Source organism: Lissotriton vulgaris, chromosome 6, assembly GCF_964263255.1.
Source record: "Lissotriton vulgaris chromosome 6, aLisVul1.2, whole genome shotgun sequence".
Taxonomy (NCBI): domain Eukaryota; kingdom Metazoa; phylum Chordata; class Amphibia; order Caudata; family Salamandridae; genus Lissotriton; species Lissotriton vulgaris.
In genome coordinates, this window is record NC_141694.1 from 1154605302 (window position 1) to 1154619353 (window position 14052).

Sequence of the window (14052 nt, forward strand, 5' to 3'; positions counted from 1 at the left end):
TCTCTCAAGCGTGACCACGATGCCAAGATCTGCGTTGCTTGTTGTGCCCCCCCAAAACCTTGAGGGAGTGATCCCTCTAGGTCCTTGCCACTCAACATGAGATGCAGGTACAAGACTGGCCCCGTGGATCCGTACCGATGTCAGTCAAGCTACCTCGAGCTTCCCCGGCTCCAGACTCATTGCCAATGGAACTACCCCCATTCTTATACCCGACGCCGGCATGGATCGAGATTGGCGTTGTCCACCTCCAGCTGGCACCATTTCCTCCAGGCCGGAAACTGTGCCTTATTGCTATGGGCTAGGACTTGGGGAAAATTGGGAGGGGCGACTGGACCCTTATGAATACCAGCCCCTGGACCCCAATGAGAACACCAGGTTTGAGGATTTGACTAATAGACTGGACACCTCCCCAGATACTGGCTTGTTCTCTCCTCTTACTGTGGCTACGGAGGAGGGAGCCTCATTTGCTATGGTGATGAGAAGGGCAGCTGAGGTCCTGGATCTTCAGAGCTGCGGCTAAAAGTCTCTGTCATTAGAACAAGTTACTAACCTTCGGTAACTCCTTATCTGGTAGAGACTTTGTAGATTCAGTACCACCGGCAACCTGAAAAAACCTTAACAGTACAGTGGAAGTGCATAAAATAGGAGTGAAAACGAATGTATTGACAAATCTTTGCAACCTGACCATGCTCCCGAGTTGCCAGTTACTGTTCAAGGAGGTACTTACTGACATCTTTTGGACACCAGGGTTGCCAGTCAATAGACACGTTGCCTGTCGCCATTGCCTGCACCTGATGACCCTGCATTCCTAACACTGAAGCCCACCCTGGTGAATCTGGTGGCTCAAGCTTTCACCAGCAAGGTCAGTCTGAATGCTTGTCCCACCGATCCTCCCTACCGTGAGTCCAAACAAAGAGGGACTTTCAAAATAATGTTGTCCTCCACAAGCCTTGCTCTAAGATCAGTCAATGCCAGCTGTCTCTATGGTTGTTATTCCAATTCCCTTTGGGGTATGGGGCAAAAATGTTAGCAGCTGTCCCCTGATAACCTTTGGATTTTTCTCCTGCAAGCTATTGACCTCAGCCACAATATGATGAAATTTGTGATATCATCTGGACTGGGCACAACTGGTGTGCCATGGGCACTATTGTGTTTCTCGGTCACTATGCCTGGATGGTGTCAGCATATTTCTCCAAGGACGTCTATGCGTCTTTAAATCTTTAAAGGACATGGCTTTCAATGGATCTTGCCTTTTTGGGATAAATTGTGCTTGGAATTCATAGAATGCTTTAAAGAGAGCAGAACCACAGCAATGTTTGGACTGGTGAACTCCCACAAGGTGATTCAACCTGCAGTTGCAACCTCTTTGTGGCTGTGTTTCCCCATCAGTCAAGGCCAGACTCCTCTTCTAGCACATCAGCCTTTTCAGCCCTTTTGTTCCGGAGGCAAACGTTCCCAGACTCCACAGGAGCCCCAGGGACAAAATGCTCTCAGTCCCTCACTTCCCTCCAGCATCCACAGCTGCAACACCAGTTGTATCCTACCCAGCCTACAGCCACATGATCGGAGGAATGATCCAATATTTTCTTCAGGGGTGACAGGGTATCACAACAGACAAGTGTGTCCTACAAATTGTCCCTGGGTGTCAGCCTTACCCTTTAACTCTACCCTGCTGTACCTTCTACTGCCTTCAGGGGGGCTGATAGAAGACCATCTGTTTGCTCTATGGCAGGAAGTGCAGGTGTTTTTGGGCAAAGGAGCCATAGAGAAGGTTCTGGCCTCAGAAGTAGGAACAAGGTCTTATTACTGCTACTTCTTTGTGTAGAAGAAGGACGGGGGAGTTTGTCCCATTTTGGATCTTCTCCCTCTCAACGCCTAATTGCTGAAGAACAAATTCAAGATGCTTAGGCTAGCCCAGGTCCGGTTTGCCGTGGACACTGGATGAAACCTGCAAGATGTTTATCTTCTCATCCCTGTCCTGCAGACTCACAGGCGGGAGCTACGGCTCCTAGTAGTCCAGAATTATTTTCAGTTTGCAGTGCTTCCCTTTCAGCTCTCCAGTGTTACTCGGGTGTTAAAGAAAGTGATAGCAGTGATTGCAACTCCTCTAGGTACCAGTCATCCCCAACCTTTACTCCTTTGCAGACTTTCCCTTCATCGAGCCATTCTGGATGTAGTCAAATGTTGTGAGTTTCTCCTGGAACGGAGAGTTCAGGACATTCGGTCTATGATCCTGATGTTTCACCCTTTGTGCTGGATCCCAGTGTGGATGATTCTGAGACTTATGGGATTGTTGGCCTCTTGTATCCTGGTAGTGTAGTATTTTTTTGCCAGATGGCACCTGCCGGATTTGCAGTGGGCCTTGTCATTTCAGTGAGCACAACATCAAGAAAATCTGCCAGATTGTTTCCAGACTTCAGAGGAGATTGCAAATATCTGCACTTGTGGCTACTGGACTGTGAATTGGTCAGTGGCAGGCCCTTCCCCTTAACCCCACCCAGAGCTGGCAGTGGGCCCAGATGCATCACTACTGGATTTGAGAGACCATCTAGGAGAAGTGGCGATCAGAGGACTCTACACTTCGGCAGAGACTAGACTCCACATCAATTTGATGAAAGCTGGTGCAGATGCTCCGGGACAAGACTACTGCCATATGGAACAGCAATATGCTGTCCTGGACCCTGTATCAGGAGGCACCCCATGTCTGTAGGTCGCTGGACCACCAAGGAATTTCTCCGGTGATGAACCACATGGCAGGATTTGTAAATGCCAGGGCAGGCTAAAACAGCTGCAGATCCCTAGCGGATCATGAATGGTAGTTACACGCATAGGTCTTCCAGCAATAGCAGAAACCAGGCTCATGCTTTTCTTCAACCCTGGGAACACACAATATCATGCATTCTGGAGTTTCCAAGGCAGCTGTCGCTCAGATGCCTTCCATCTAGAGTGAAGCACAGGACTCGTGTATGCCATCCCCCACTACATCTTCTACTTTAAGTTCTGTAGATGAGGAAGGCCTGGGTCCAAGTCATCATAGTGGCCCTGCATTGGGCCTTGAGACTGTGGTACCTGGAACACCTGAGCATAAAAGCTGCCGCTTCTGGAGGATCTTCTGTCCCAGCACCAGTGAACATAAGGCTCTCTTTTCCAATCCAACTTGCACCACCTTCTTACCGGATTAGTTAATTTTGTGGACCTGAGTTTCCTTTCTACTGAAAGGGGTGAATCTTTTCCAAGTTTGTCAGGCCATCACTCTTTCGCCATTCTTAGCTCCACCTTACCCCCTAAGAAGAAATGTAGACTTAGTCATTTGGATCCTATGGCATTGAGGATATATATATTGAGTGAATGATCAGGTCTATTCAGGGCTTCCTGAAGTAAAAATTGACCATCTCCTGGTGGATTGTTCTCTGCATGAATGTAAGTTTTGCACTGATGAAAAGCAGCCCCCACAAGGCTTACAGGCTTTTTCCACCAGAGACAAAGCTGCAACCATTGCATTGTATCTGTCAGGTAGCCATATAGGCCTCGATATACACATTCCCAAAACGTTACTGCCTCAACAGGTCTGTTGAGAGAGGAGTTTTGCCCGCTCGGACCTCCAGGTCTTTTTGGTCTGAGCCTGTTCACAGACCCCCACTTTCACAAAGTGAGAAATCTGTAACAAGTTACTTATCTTTTTAATAACCTTTATGGTGGATACTCTAACTACAGATTCCTCACTGACCCTCCCTTGTCGTATTTTGTGAACTGGACTTTTTTCTATCTAAAAGCGTTCCAACCTAGAGATATGCACTCTGGTCATAACAATTCTTTATGGGCTCTGTCTGATGGCTCGAACAGCCTGGAAAGCAACTGATGTCGACATGCACAGGCTACGCCGGCATGCTGCTCGTCTTGTCTTTTCTGGAACAGAATGACGTTAGCATGGAGCTGCACAACGTGACCTAGCAGTGTGCAGGATAACTGTTCTGAAAGTTTCTGGATACAGTCTGATGTCTGAAGATAAGTCACACGGTTCGGAATATGCGGTTAGTTAAAAAGAAATCGAGGCATATGAGCTGCAGATTGCACACTATGCATAGATTGCCACCTAGTGTTTGGTCCGGATGTTTGCAGTTTGTTTTGTAGAAAAGTCTTTGGAAGTCACTGGATAGGTGACTCCTCCTTTGGATGATACTGTGCATGGTCATCGGCTCCATCCCCAGATTGTTTTTTTCCGCCACCGGGCTCGGATGTGTTTCCAGCGCTCCGTGTTGAAACCGAATTCCTTCGGCGCGCAATTCTCACCAACTTTCAGAAAATAAGTTTCGAACGCTTTTCCACTCTACGCTATTCTTCAACGTCGAATACTTCAATTCCGGTCATCGTCGACGGCCTTCGGGCCTACCTAGGCCTCAACTCCAGCTCATGGAAAGCACGCCCTTCAAAAATTGTCCTCAATGTGGGTCAAAGTTTCCCCACACCGACCTTCACGAGGTGTGTAACCTCTGCCTTTCTCCAGAGTACGAGGTAAGGGACAGCTCAGCTTGTGCCTCTTTCCGATCCAAAAAGACTATCCGGGACAGAAGAGCGAGAAGAACAATGTCTCGATCTTCAACCTCCATTCCGGACGACATCTTTGAGGAAGGCTTCAACGTCCCAGAACAACAAGACGTCGACAGCGGTTCCGAACATGAAGAAGATTCGGATGTCGAGGACATCACTCCAGTGCAACGAGTCGTAAGTAGGACCGTCGACCCCGACCCTTCCTTGACACACCCAAAGAAGGCCCAGGTAACACCCTCCCCCTCAGGTGCACACCGACACTCCGCTTTTACTGCCCCACCTTCGGGCCCAGCAAAGAAGCCAATTAAGCCTTCAGGCGACTCTGGCTCGAGTCAGCCATCGCATGGTGCCGGCGCCAACTTACCAGCACCGAAAAAGACATCGACACCGGCTACGCCGACATCCAAACCATCTGCGCCAAAACCCACAACTCCTTCTGCACCGAAACCCAGGTCGGAAGCAAGCAAAGCTTCGGATTCCAAAAAACTGCCGGAACGGAAAAAAGCATCGGATCCAAAGAAACAAGCGGATCCGAAAACAACACCCGACCCGAAAAAACCTTCAGAACCAAAAAAACATTTGGAGCCGAGAAAGACTCCTGCTTCCCCGACAAAGGTCATTGTCAAAACACCAAAGCAAGCCGCTTCGGCACCGAAACCTTTCACAGCACCAAAAGATCGACCTCTGGCAGAGGACTTATCTTATCCAGACCCTGCCCAAAATACTCTGGCTAGGGACCCAATAACTGGACAGTTGATTTTGGCCTCAAAGAAGCGACCACTGGACAAACCAGCTCCAGCTCTGCATGCAAAGAAGAAGGACATGGCTACCTCGCCTTTAAGACCTCCTTCCCCTTCTCCTCCACCTATGCCATCACCACACTCTCCCATACCACATCATTACCCAGCATCCTCTCATAGGGGTGATAGTTCTGATGATATGGGGGGTAACATGCCTGATCCAGACACACCTACAGGATCACCTGACCCATGGGGTGATTACACCACTCCAGATGTCCCAAAGGTCCCTCAGGATGACTTATACCCCTCACGGCCTTCCCTACCAGAAGACACTATTGGGTTTAATGAATTGATACACAGGGCTGCACAATATCACAGGGTAGACATACATACAGACCCTGTAGACGAAGACTTCTTGATGGATACCTTTGATAACACACAAAGGTCCGCATCCATCTTGCCAATGCTCAAAGGAGTAATTAAACACGCTTCTGAAGTCTTTAAAGATCCAGTCAGAGCTAGAATCATTAATCCTCGTATAGAGAAGAAATATAAAGCCGCCCCTTCGGACCCAACATACATTAAGGGGCCAGTACCACTAGACTCACTTGTCATTTCCAACGCACACAAGAGAGCAAACTCGCAAATATCAGGTGATTTTGCCCCACCAGATAAAGAGTCTAAGTTACTGGACGTATCAGGGAAGAGAACTACGTCTCAAGCAGCAACCATCTGGCGTGTCGCCAACACACAGGCATTGCTTTCCAGATATGATAGAGCACATTATGACGAATTAGAGTCAATAATGAGACACCTCCCGGATAAGTACAAGGGTAGGGCATATGAACTCGTCCAAGAGGATAAAAACATTACAAATACCTCCATCAGATGTGCCCTTGACGCAGCGGATACTGCGTCTAGAGCAGTTAACACCAGCGTCTTACTACGTAGACACGCCTGGCTACGTATATCAGGATTCAAACCTGAGGTACAAAGTGCCATTCTTAATCAACTTTTCGATGAGCAACACCTATTTGGACCCAATGTGGATGTATCTCTTGAAAAAATGAAAAAAGATACAGACACCGCCAAATCTATGGGAGCCCTGCAGTCGCAGGCTCCCAGACGTTCATTTCGTAGCTCATCCTATAGAGGCGCCACCAGAGGATATTCCTCAGACACAGCCTCTGCCTCATACAAAGCCCCCACACAATCCACTTACAGCAAGGGCTACCAAAGGGGTGGATACTGGGGTAACAATAACAAGGGCAGAGGTAAAAATAACAATTCCCGCTCTGCCTCCACCCCTGTCCAATGACTCCCTTCCCCTGCCCCACTCCACTCCTGTTGGGGGAAGACTCCAACAATACCTGCCAGCCTGGGAAAACATCACATCAGATAGGTGGGTGTTACAAATTATTCAATCAGGTTACTGTCTGGAACTACAATCTACCCCCCCAAACATACCACCCAAGCAGCGTCCAATGTCACAGGAACATTTAACATTGCTCAGACAAGAGGTAATATCCCTCCTGCAGAAAAATGCAATAGAAAATAGTGCCAGAGCACCAGAAAAACAAAGGAGTATACTCACTGTATTTCCTAATACCAAAAAAGGACGATATCTAAGACCCATCCTAGACCTCAGACCTCTAAACGTTTACATTCAGTCGGACCATTTCCATATGGTCACACTTCAACAGGTCCTTCCACTACTGGTACTAAACAACTTCCTTGCCACTCTAGATCTCAAGGATGCCTACTTCCATATTCCCATCCACGCAGTGCACAGAAAATATCTCAGATTTGTGCTAGAGGGGCAGCACTGCCAGTTCAAAGTGCTCCCATTCGGAGTCACAACAGCGCCAAGGGTGTTTACCAAATGCCTAGCAGTAGTAGCAGCACACTTAAGAAGACAGCACATTCATGTCTTCCCATATCTGCACGACTGGCTCATAAAAGCCAGCTCATACAGCCAGTGTGTACAACACACTCACGCTACCATTCAACTGCTTCACGACTTGGGATTCACAGTAAATCACACCAAGTTGCATCTACAACCCTCACATATACAACAGTATCTCGGCGCTACAATAAACACCCAATTAACACTAGCGTATCCCTGTCCAGCACGGATAACAAGCGTACAAACTCTTCTAACAAAATTCAAGCTGCAACACTCACTACCAGCTCGAGTGTTCATGCAGCTCATAGGAATGATGGCATCTTGCATATTTGTAGTTCCTCACGCAAGATTGAAAATGCGTCCACTTCAGGAGTACCTAGCACGCCAATGGAACCAGGCTCAAGGTGAACTAACAGACCTAGTGTTGGTAGACGGTCGGACTCATGGTTCTCTGCAATGGTGGAACACCAAAAATCTTTCCAAAGAGCGACCGTTTCTAGAGCCAGTTCCTCAAGTAGTCTTAACAGTGTACGCATCGCTCTCCGGCTGGGGAGCTCACCTCCTGCATCACACCATGCAAGGCAGGTGGACACCGCAACAAAAGCTACTCCACATCAACCACCTAGAGATACTAGCTGTGTTTCTAGCCCTAAAAGCTTTTCAAGCTCAAGTATCAGGCAAAGCTGTCCTAGTCCACACAGACAATATGACAGCTATGTACTACATAAACAAACAAGGAAGGACACACTCTCTGCAGCTCTCTCAGTTAGCACAGCAGATATGGAGATGGCTATACCACTAAAGATCTTCCTATTAGCCCAACACGTCCCAGGAGTACAAAACACCATGGCAGATCTGCTAAGTCGACAAACTCAGCAAATCCACGAATGGGAACTTCATCCACAAGTTCTTCATCCGTTCTTCAAATGTGGGGACAACCTCAAATAGACCTCTTTGCCACCCACGAAAACGCAAAATGCCCAAACTTTGCCGCCAGTTACCCACACCCATTGTCCAAAGGCAATGCGATATGGATGAACTGGTCAAAAATATTTGCGTACGCTTTTCCTCCTCTCCCACTACTTCCATTAGTGGTACGCAAACTACAGCAACATTCCCTAACGCTCATCCTAATCGCTCCAACTTGGGCCAGACAACCGTGGTACACCACGCTGTTGCAGATATCTGTAGTACCACACCAAAAACTAAACCTATCTCCACGCCTATTAACGTAGAACCATGGAGAGATCAGACACCCGGACCCAGCTCAGCTCAACCTAGCGATCTGGCTCCTGAGGTCATAGAGTTTGGTTACCTCAACCTTCCCCCAGAATTTATGAACGTTATCAAAGAAGCTAGACGCCCCACCACTAGAGCATGTTACGCTGCTAAGTGGAAAAGGTTTGTCATATACTGCCAAAACAACCAAATTAATCCTTTAGATGTGTCTATTCAACACATCATTGGATATTTATTGCACCTTTAAAAGTGTAACTTAGCCTACACGTCTATCAGGTTACACCTGGCAGCTATTGCAGCATACTTGCAAAAATAGACAAAATCTATCTCTTTTTAAAGTGACAGTCATTAAAGCTTTCCTGGAAGGACTCAAAATAATAATTCCGCCCAGAACACCACCTGCACCAGTGTGGAATCCAAATGTGGTTCTCACAAGGTTAATGGGACCTCCCTTCGAACCATTATATAAATGCGAATTGCAATTTCTAACCTGGAAAGTAGCTTTCCTAGTAGCCATTACGCCTCTCAGAAGGGTTAGTGAACTACAAGCATTTGCCATTCAGGAACCCTTTCTGCAAATGCATCATAACAAAGTGGTTCTTCGTACTAATTCAAAATTCCTTCCAAAAGTAATTTCCCCTTTTCATCTGAATCAATCTGTTGAGCTGCCCGTATTTTTCTCGTATCCTCCAACAGTCGCAGAAACAGCTCTACACACTTTAGATGTCAAGAGAGCATTACTGTACTACATTGAAAGGACACAAACTTTTCGTAAGACAAAACAACTTTTTGTGTCTTTCTCACGGCCACATAAAGGCAATCCCAGTTCAAAGTCAGGGATCGCTAGGTGGGTTGTTAAATGTATACAAATATGTTATCAAAAAGCCAAACGCACATTAGCAATCCCACCAAACGCCCATTCTACCAAGAAAATAGGGGCTTCAATGGCATTTTTAGGGAACATTTCGCTAGATGACATATGCAAAGTAGCCACATGGTCTACACCGCACACATTCACAAAGCATTACTGTGTAGATGTGCAAACTAAACAACAAGCCACTGTGGGCCAGACTGTACTAAAAACTCTGTTTCCAACGACTGTAACAGATACGGGTGGTCGCCGCTAGGTGTGGGAACTGCTATGTAATCTATGCATAGTGTGCAATATGCAGCTCATATGCCTCGAACGGAAAATGCTAATTACCAGTATGCATCTGTTCTTGGCATGTAGAGCTGCAGAGTTGCACACGCCCACCCGCCTCCCCGGCTACCTTTATCTGTTCCAGTATTATCTTAATTAGGTACATATCACATGGACATCACTATCTCTTATACAGCTCCATCACTTCCCTAATGGCGAAAAACTATCTGGGGATGGAGCCGATGACTATGCGCAGTATCATCCAAAGGAGGAGTCACCTATCCAGTGACTTCCAAAGACTTTTCTACAAAACAAACTGCAAACATCCGGGCCCAACACTAGGTGGCAATCTATGCATAGTGTGCAACTCTGCAGCTCTACATGCCAAGAACAGATGCAGACTGGTAAGTAGCATTTTCCTTACCGAAGGTAAGTTGTTAGTCTTGTTCGATTTTAACAGTGAAAGTGTTCTTAACACTAAATTATATTCTACTTTTATGCCCGGTTTATTGTCCAACATTATAATGTAAAAAAAATGGAGATGAATACTGATGAATTTAGTTACTTTGCAAAGAGAACTTATTATCTGATTGGTAGGCTTGTTTAAATTGAGATGTTGCATCTCTATGAATGAGATTTTGCTTTGTTTGCCTTTCAGATCAGTATTTGATTTTTGGTGCAGAGGAAGGTATTTACACGTTGAATCTGAATGAGCTTCATGAAACCTCAATGGAACAGGTACATTTGATATAATCCATTTTGCGCTTTATATTCTTGTGAAGTTTTTGAACATTGACATTTTTGCGGGCTTGCAACATCTTCAATGGAAAAAAATGAAACTATTTCCTGCAAAGTCACCATTGAACAACATGCCCCCAAACTTCCTGTTTCAGTAAATGACCTCCCTCATACTTCTGAAAGTTACCACCATTTAACATATCAGTGTCATGCATTCTCCCTTTCGGAGTCAGGGATCTGAATTGAAAGTCTACTTCCGAATGATTTACTCGTTCAACACCTTAAATATGGGCCATTTACATTCTAGTGGAAATTATTTCTTTTTAACCAAAGGTGATCTTAAGACAAGTATGACTCAGTAAATTCCAAGATCATTTCTGTCCTTTTCACGACCTGCAGAAGATTGAATTTTGAGGTGATGGGTTCCCTTCTGCATTTGTTTGCAAAATATATTTAGCAGTCTGAATTTCTTTATAAACAGTCACATGCTGTGCACTATCCTGCAATCTATTGGTAATAGCTTGTAGGAATAATACATTTTTCTTTGTATTTTAAATAAAAAGGAAATTTGTTGGGATCCGTCCCTCTTTGTAGTTGAACCTTTTTGTGTATTAGCTAGTAAACCAAGAGCACCTAGTAATTTCAGATTTCCTTTCTCAGCTCTGTGCTCAGTCAAGGTATTAATTGAAGAACAATTGAAGCAGGGAAGAAAGCAAAGTTTTATATTTGACTTCAAAGCCAAACATTAAAAAAGACTGGATATTTTAATGTATTTTGTAATTGAGAAGGCTGTTTAAATGTTACCAACTTTATCATACCATATTTTCTTAGAAAGACAGAAAATCATGTGTGTGAAACTTGGAGATTTCTGTAGAAATGCCCCTCTGACTCTGAAATCAAAGTCACTGGACTCCTAAGATCATGACACTCAACCCAGTCTTCAGCTATAAAAGGAGGGACATTATCCGGGGCCTCAGAAAAAGTGTCTGAGCCATTAAGGAATGTGAGTAGTCCCAAACTCCAAAAATAATACGTGAGTGAAAACTCCAAAAGCGAGAATTAGAGGCTCGCAGTGAATTAAGTTGACTCCCTCTCACCGTAGAGTTACAGAAAACTACTTTTGTTCGGTCTTTTAAAACAAAACCTTCATTTTTCTTCTGTTCAGCATACTTGAATGATTCCTTGTGTGTGTCAAAAACCTATGCCCAGGCTTGAAACCCCTAGGGGATGGAAAGCAACAGACTTTGACACCTCCAGCCCTGAAACTGTCCGCTCCTTGGCTCAGATGGAACACAATTTGGAAAAAAGAAACAAAGCAGTATACTCTGGAACCTGAATATTCCGATGCTACAATTGAGAGTGTATTCATAGAAGCCAGCAAATCCAGTGTAAAACTATATAATGTAGACTAGTGGTTTCCAACCTTTCTTGTAATGAGAGCTACTTCTGATTAGTGAAAATCGTCATTGAACTGTTGAATGCCAAGAAACTTGAACATTATCATCACACACCCCCTCACCCAGCTGTCTTGACTTTTAGCCTAATGTCCAAGGAGCCCCATTTGAAGAAAATACTGTGACTAGGGATACTATGATAGGGCTGCCCTGTGCGTCAGTGAGTGCATGGTCTGTGGAGATGTATGAACATGTGTCACTGCTACATGTGTGACCAAGCCTGGAGGGACATCTCTGAAGAAAAAAGACTCTAAATATAAGAAGATGTAAGACTCCCGTATCTGCAGTGAACGGATGGTGAAATACGAACCCACCCATCCCAAGTACATTAGATCACAATAATCCTACACTCACAGTCCCAGCCCTGAGGAAGACCTTCTTAGAAATCCTCTTGGTCCCCAGCATGAAGGTCGAAACGCGTCGGCACCCACACAATTCACCTTTCATTTTCACAGGACTCAGAGTATCAGCATCAAATTGGGATAATAATAAGGACCCAATAAGTTTAGCAAAAAATCGATGGTCTAAACTTTGAATATTATCAGAATGACACTCTGAGACTAGTCTTTTTAAGGACCACTTAGTGAAAAATTACCAAGGAATACTAATCTGATGTATCCTGGTAGAGATAGAAAAAGTAGGATTGCGACAAAATAAGATATATGTGGTAATTTTGTATATACATTTATATGCGTTGGTTTTGAATATTGTTCATGATTTCAAGCAAACAACCACATAAAATGTATGGATGAGGATTTATGTATAGAGCATAAAAAGAATCAAAATGTGGTTTTGTGAAATTGAAAGATAATTTATCTTTGAAAAAGTAAAAAGAAAAATATAATTTTCGAAGAGAAACGGTCTTCTCCTGTTTATTGGTGTTTAAGAAAAAGTAAATGTGGTGTTGTATGCTTACCTTATATGTTAAATTTTTTTACATTGTATCTTTCATTTATTGAAACTGTCATGGGAAAATAGTTAGACCCATAGTACTGAGTAATTTTAGAATCTATGGTCCCAGAGGTATTACGTTTTTCTCTCGTACTGCTAATTGTTCAGCACAGACATACACCATTTATGTATTTTTTTAAATGGTAGAAATTTAAAGTGCAGAAATGTATTTTTCAGTTATAAATATGGCAGCGTGCCTACCAGCTGCTGGGTGCAAGATGCCTGTTGTGTGTTAATGCGACACTTTGAAATGGCAGATATTTCAACTGTAGAGTTAATCATTGTTTATATGTATTATGTAAACGTATGATTTTAATTTTCTCCCATGTCAAAGTGTCTTTACAAACAGAAGGCATTTTACTCCCAGTCTCTTGTAGACAAGGTGCCATATTTATAGCAGGAAAGTGCAGTAATTTGTTTAAAGTTTAGCAATTTGAAGTGAAGAAACATGCTTCATAAAACATCAGGAGTAAATTGGCTTAATTTAAAGTAGAGAAAAACACAGTGTTTCATACAAGCATTTTTCTTCACTTAAAATGACTCCCACTTAAAAGAAAAGACTATTTTCAATTATAAATATGGCACTTTGTCTGCCAGCCAGTGGGAGCAAAGATGCCTGCTGTTTGTAAATGTAGAAAAAGCAAATGATGAGCCGAATGCTGAACAATGCAAACATCCAACCTCCACTCGCGAAAATCTGGTTTTAATTCATTTTTTTTGCTCACCAGGCTACCCCAGTTCGGACCCAACCATATGCAAATCTGTCTTGACCAGTTATATATTACTGTCCTTTTAGCTGACACAGGATATTTGCATATATTTTTCCACCAATTGTATGTTTCCAGCGATTTCACAAGTAGCTCACAAACTCTGACAACCATAAATGGCCTTTATTATCTGAAAGAGCCACGTTAGTGAGAGATACCGTTCCTTAGAATATTCCCAGGTGTCAGACTGGATCTGGAAAGTTTTGCTTAGCAGTACCCCATGCACGTCAGTTGGTGGCGTCCTGCGGCTCCGCATCCGTCGTCAGCGCCGAGATGACGTTATGGAGAGTACATAGGCGCCAACCCTGCACGTTGACGTCGGTTCTTTCTTTTCTTCGCGCCAGCAAGCGCAGCTCCGAATTGAGCACATATCTTAGTCACTTATTGACTACTATTTTGAGACTTTTGTCTTCCCCCTTTTCTTTTCTCCTGGTGCACGTAGGGATGCCTGGCTTTAAGTCTTGTTGTGCCTGCCGCCATAAATTGACGATGGCGGACCGCGACAATGTTGGATTCTATTGCCTGGAGACTGATCACGACTCGAGCCTTGGCCCGAAGGCCTTGCGGG

The 14052-nt window shown here is 44.5% G+C and overlaps 1 protein-coding gene across 8 annotated transcripts in view; it reads left to right on the forward strand.

Annotated features, from left to right (window-relative positions):
• MAP4K3 (mitogen-activated protein kinase kinase kinase kinase 3) overlaps positions 1-14052 on the forward strand; it is a 1209829-nt gene that overhangs the window by 633156 nt on the left and 562621 nt on the right. For all 8 annotated transcript variants that reach the window (XM_086927230.1, XM_086927231.1, XM_086927232.1 and 5 more), the window contains one exon: positions 10233-10312. In XM_086927230.1, the coding sequence (XP_086783356.1) occupies positions 10233-10312 (80 nt within the window). The remainder of the gene's footprint in view (positions 1-10232; positions 10313-14052) is intronic.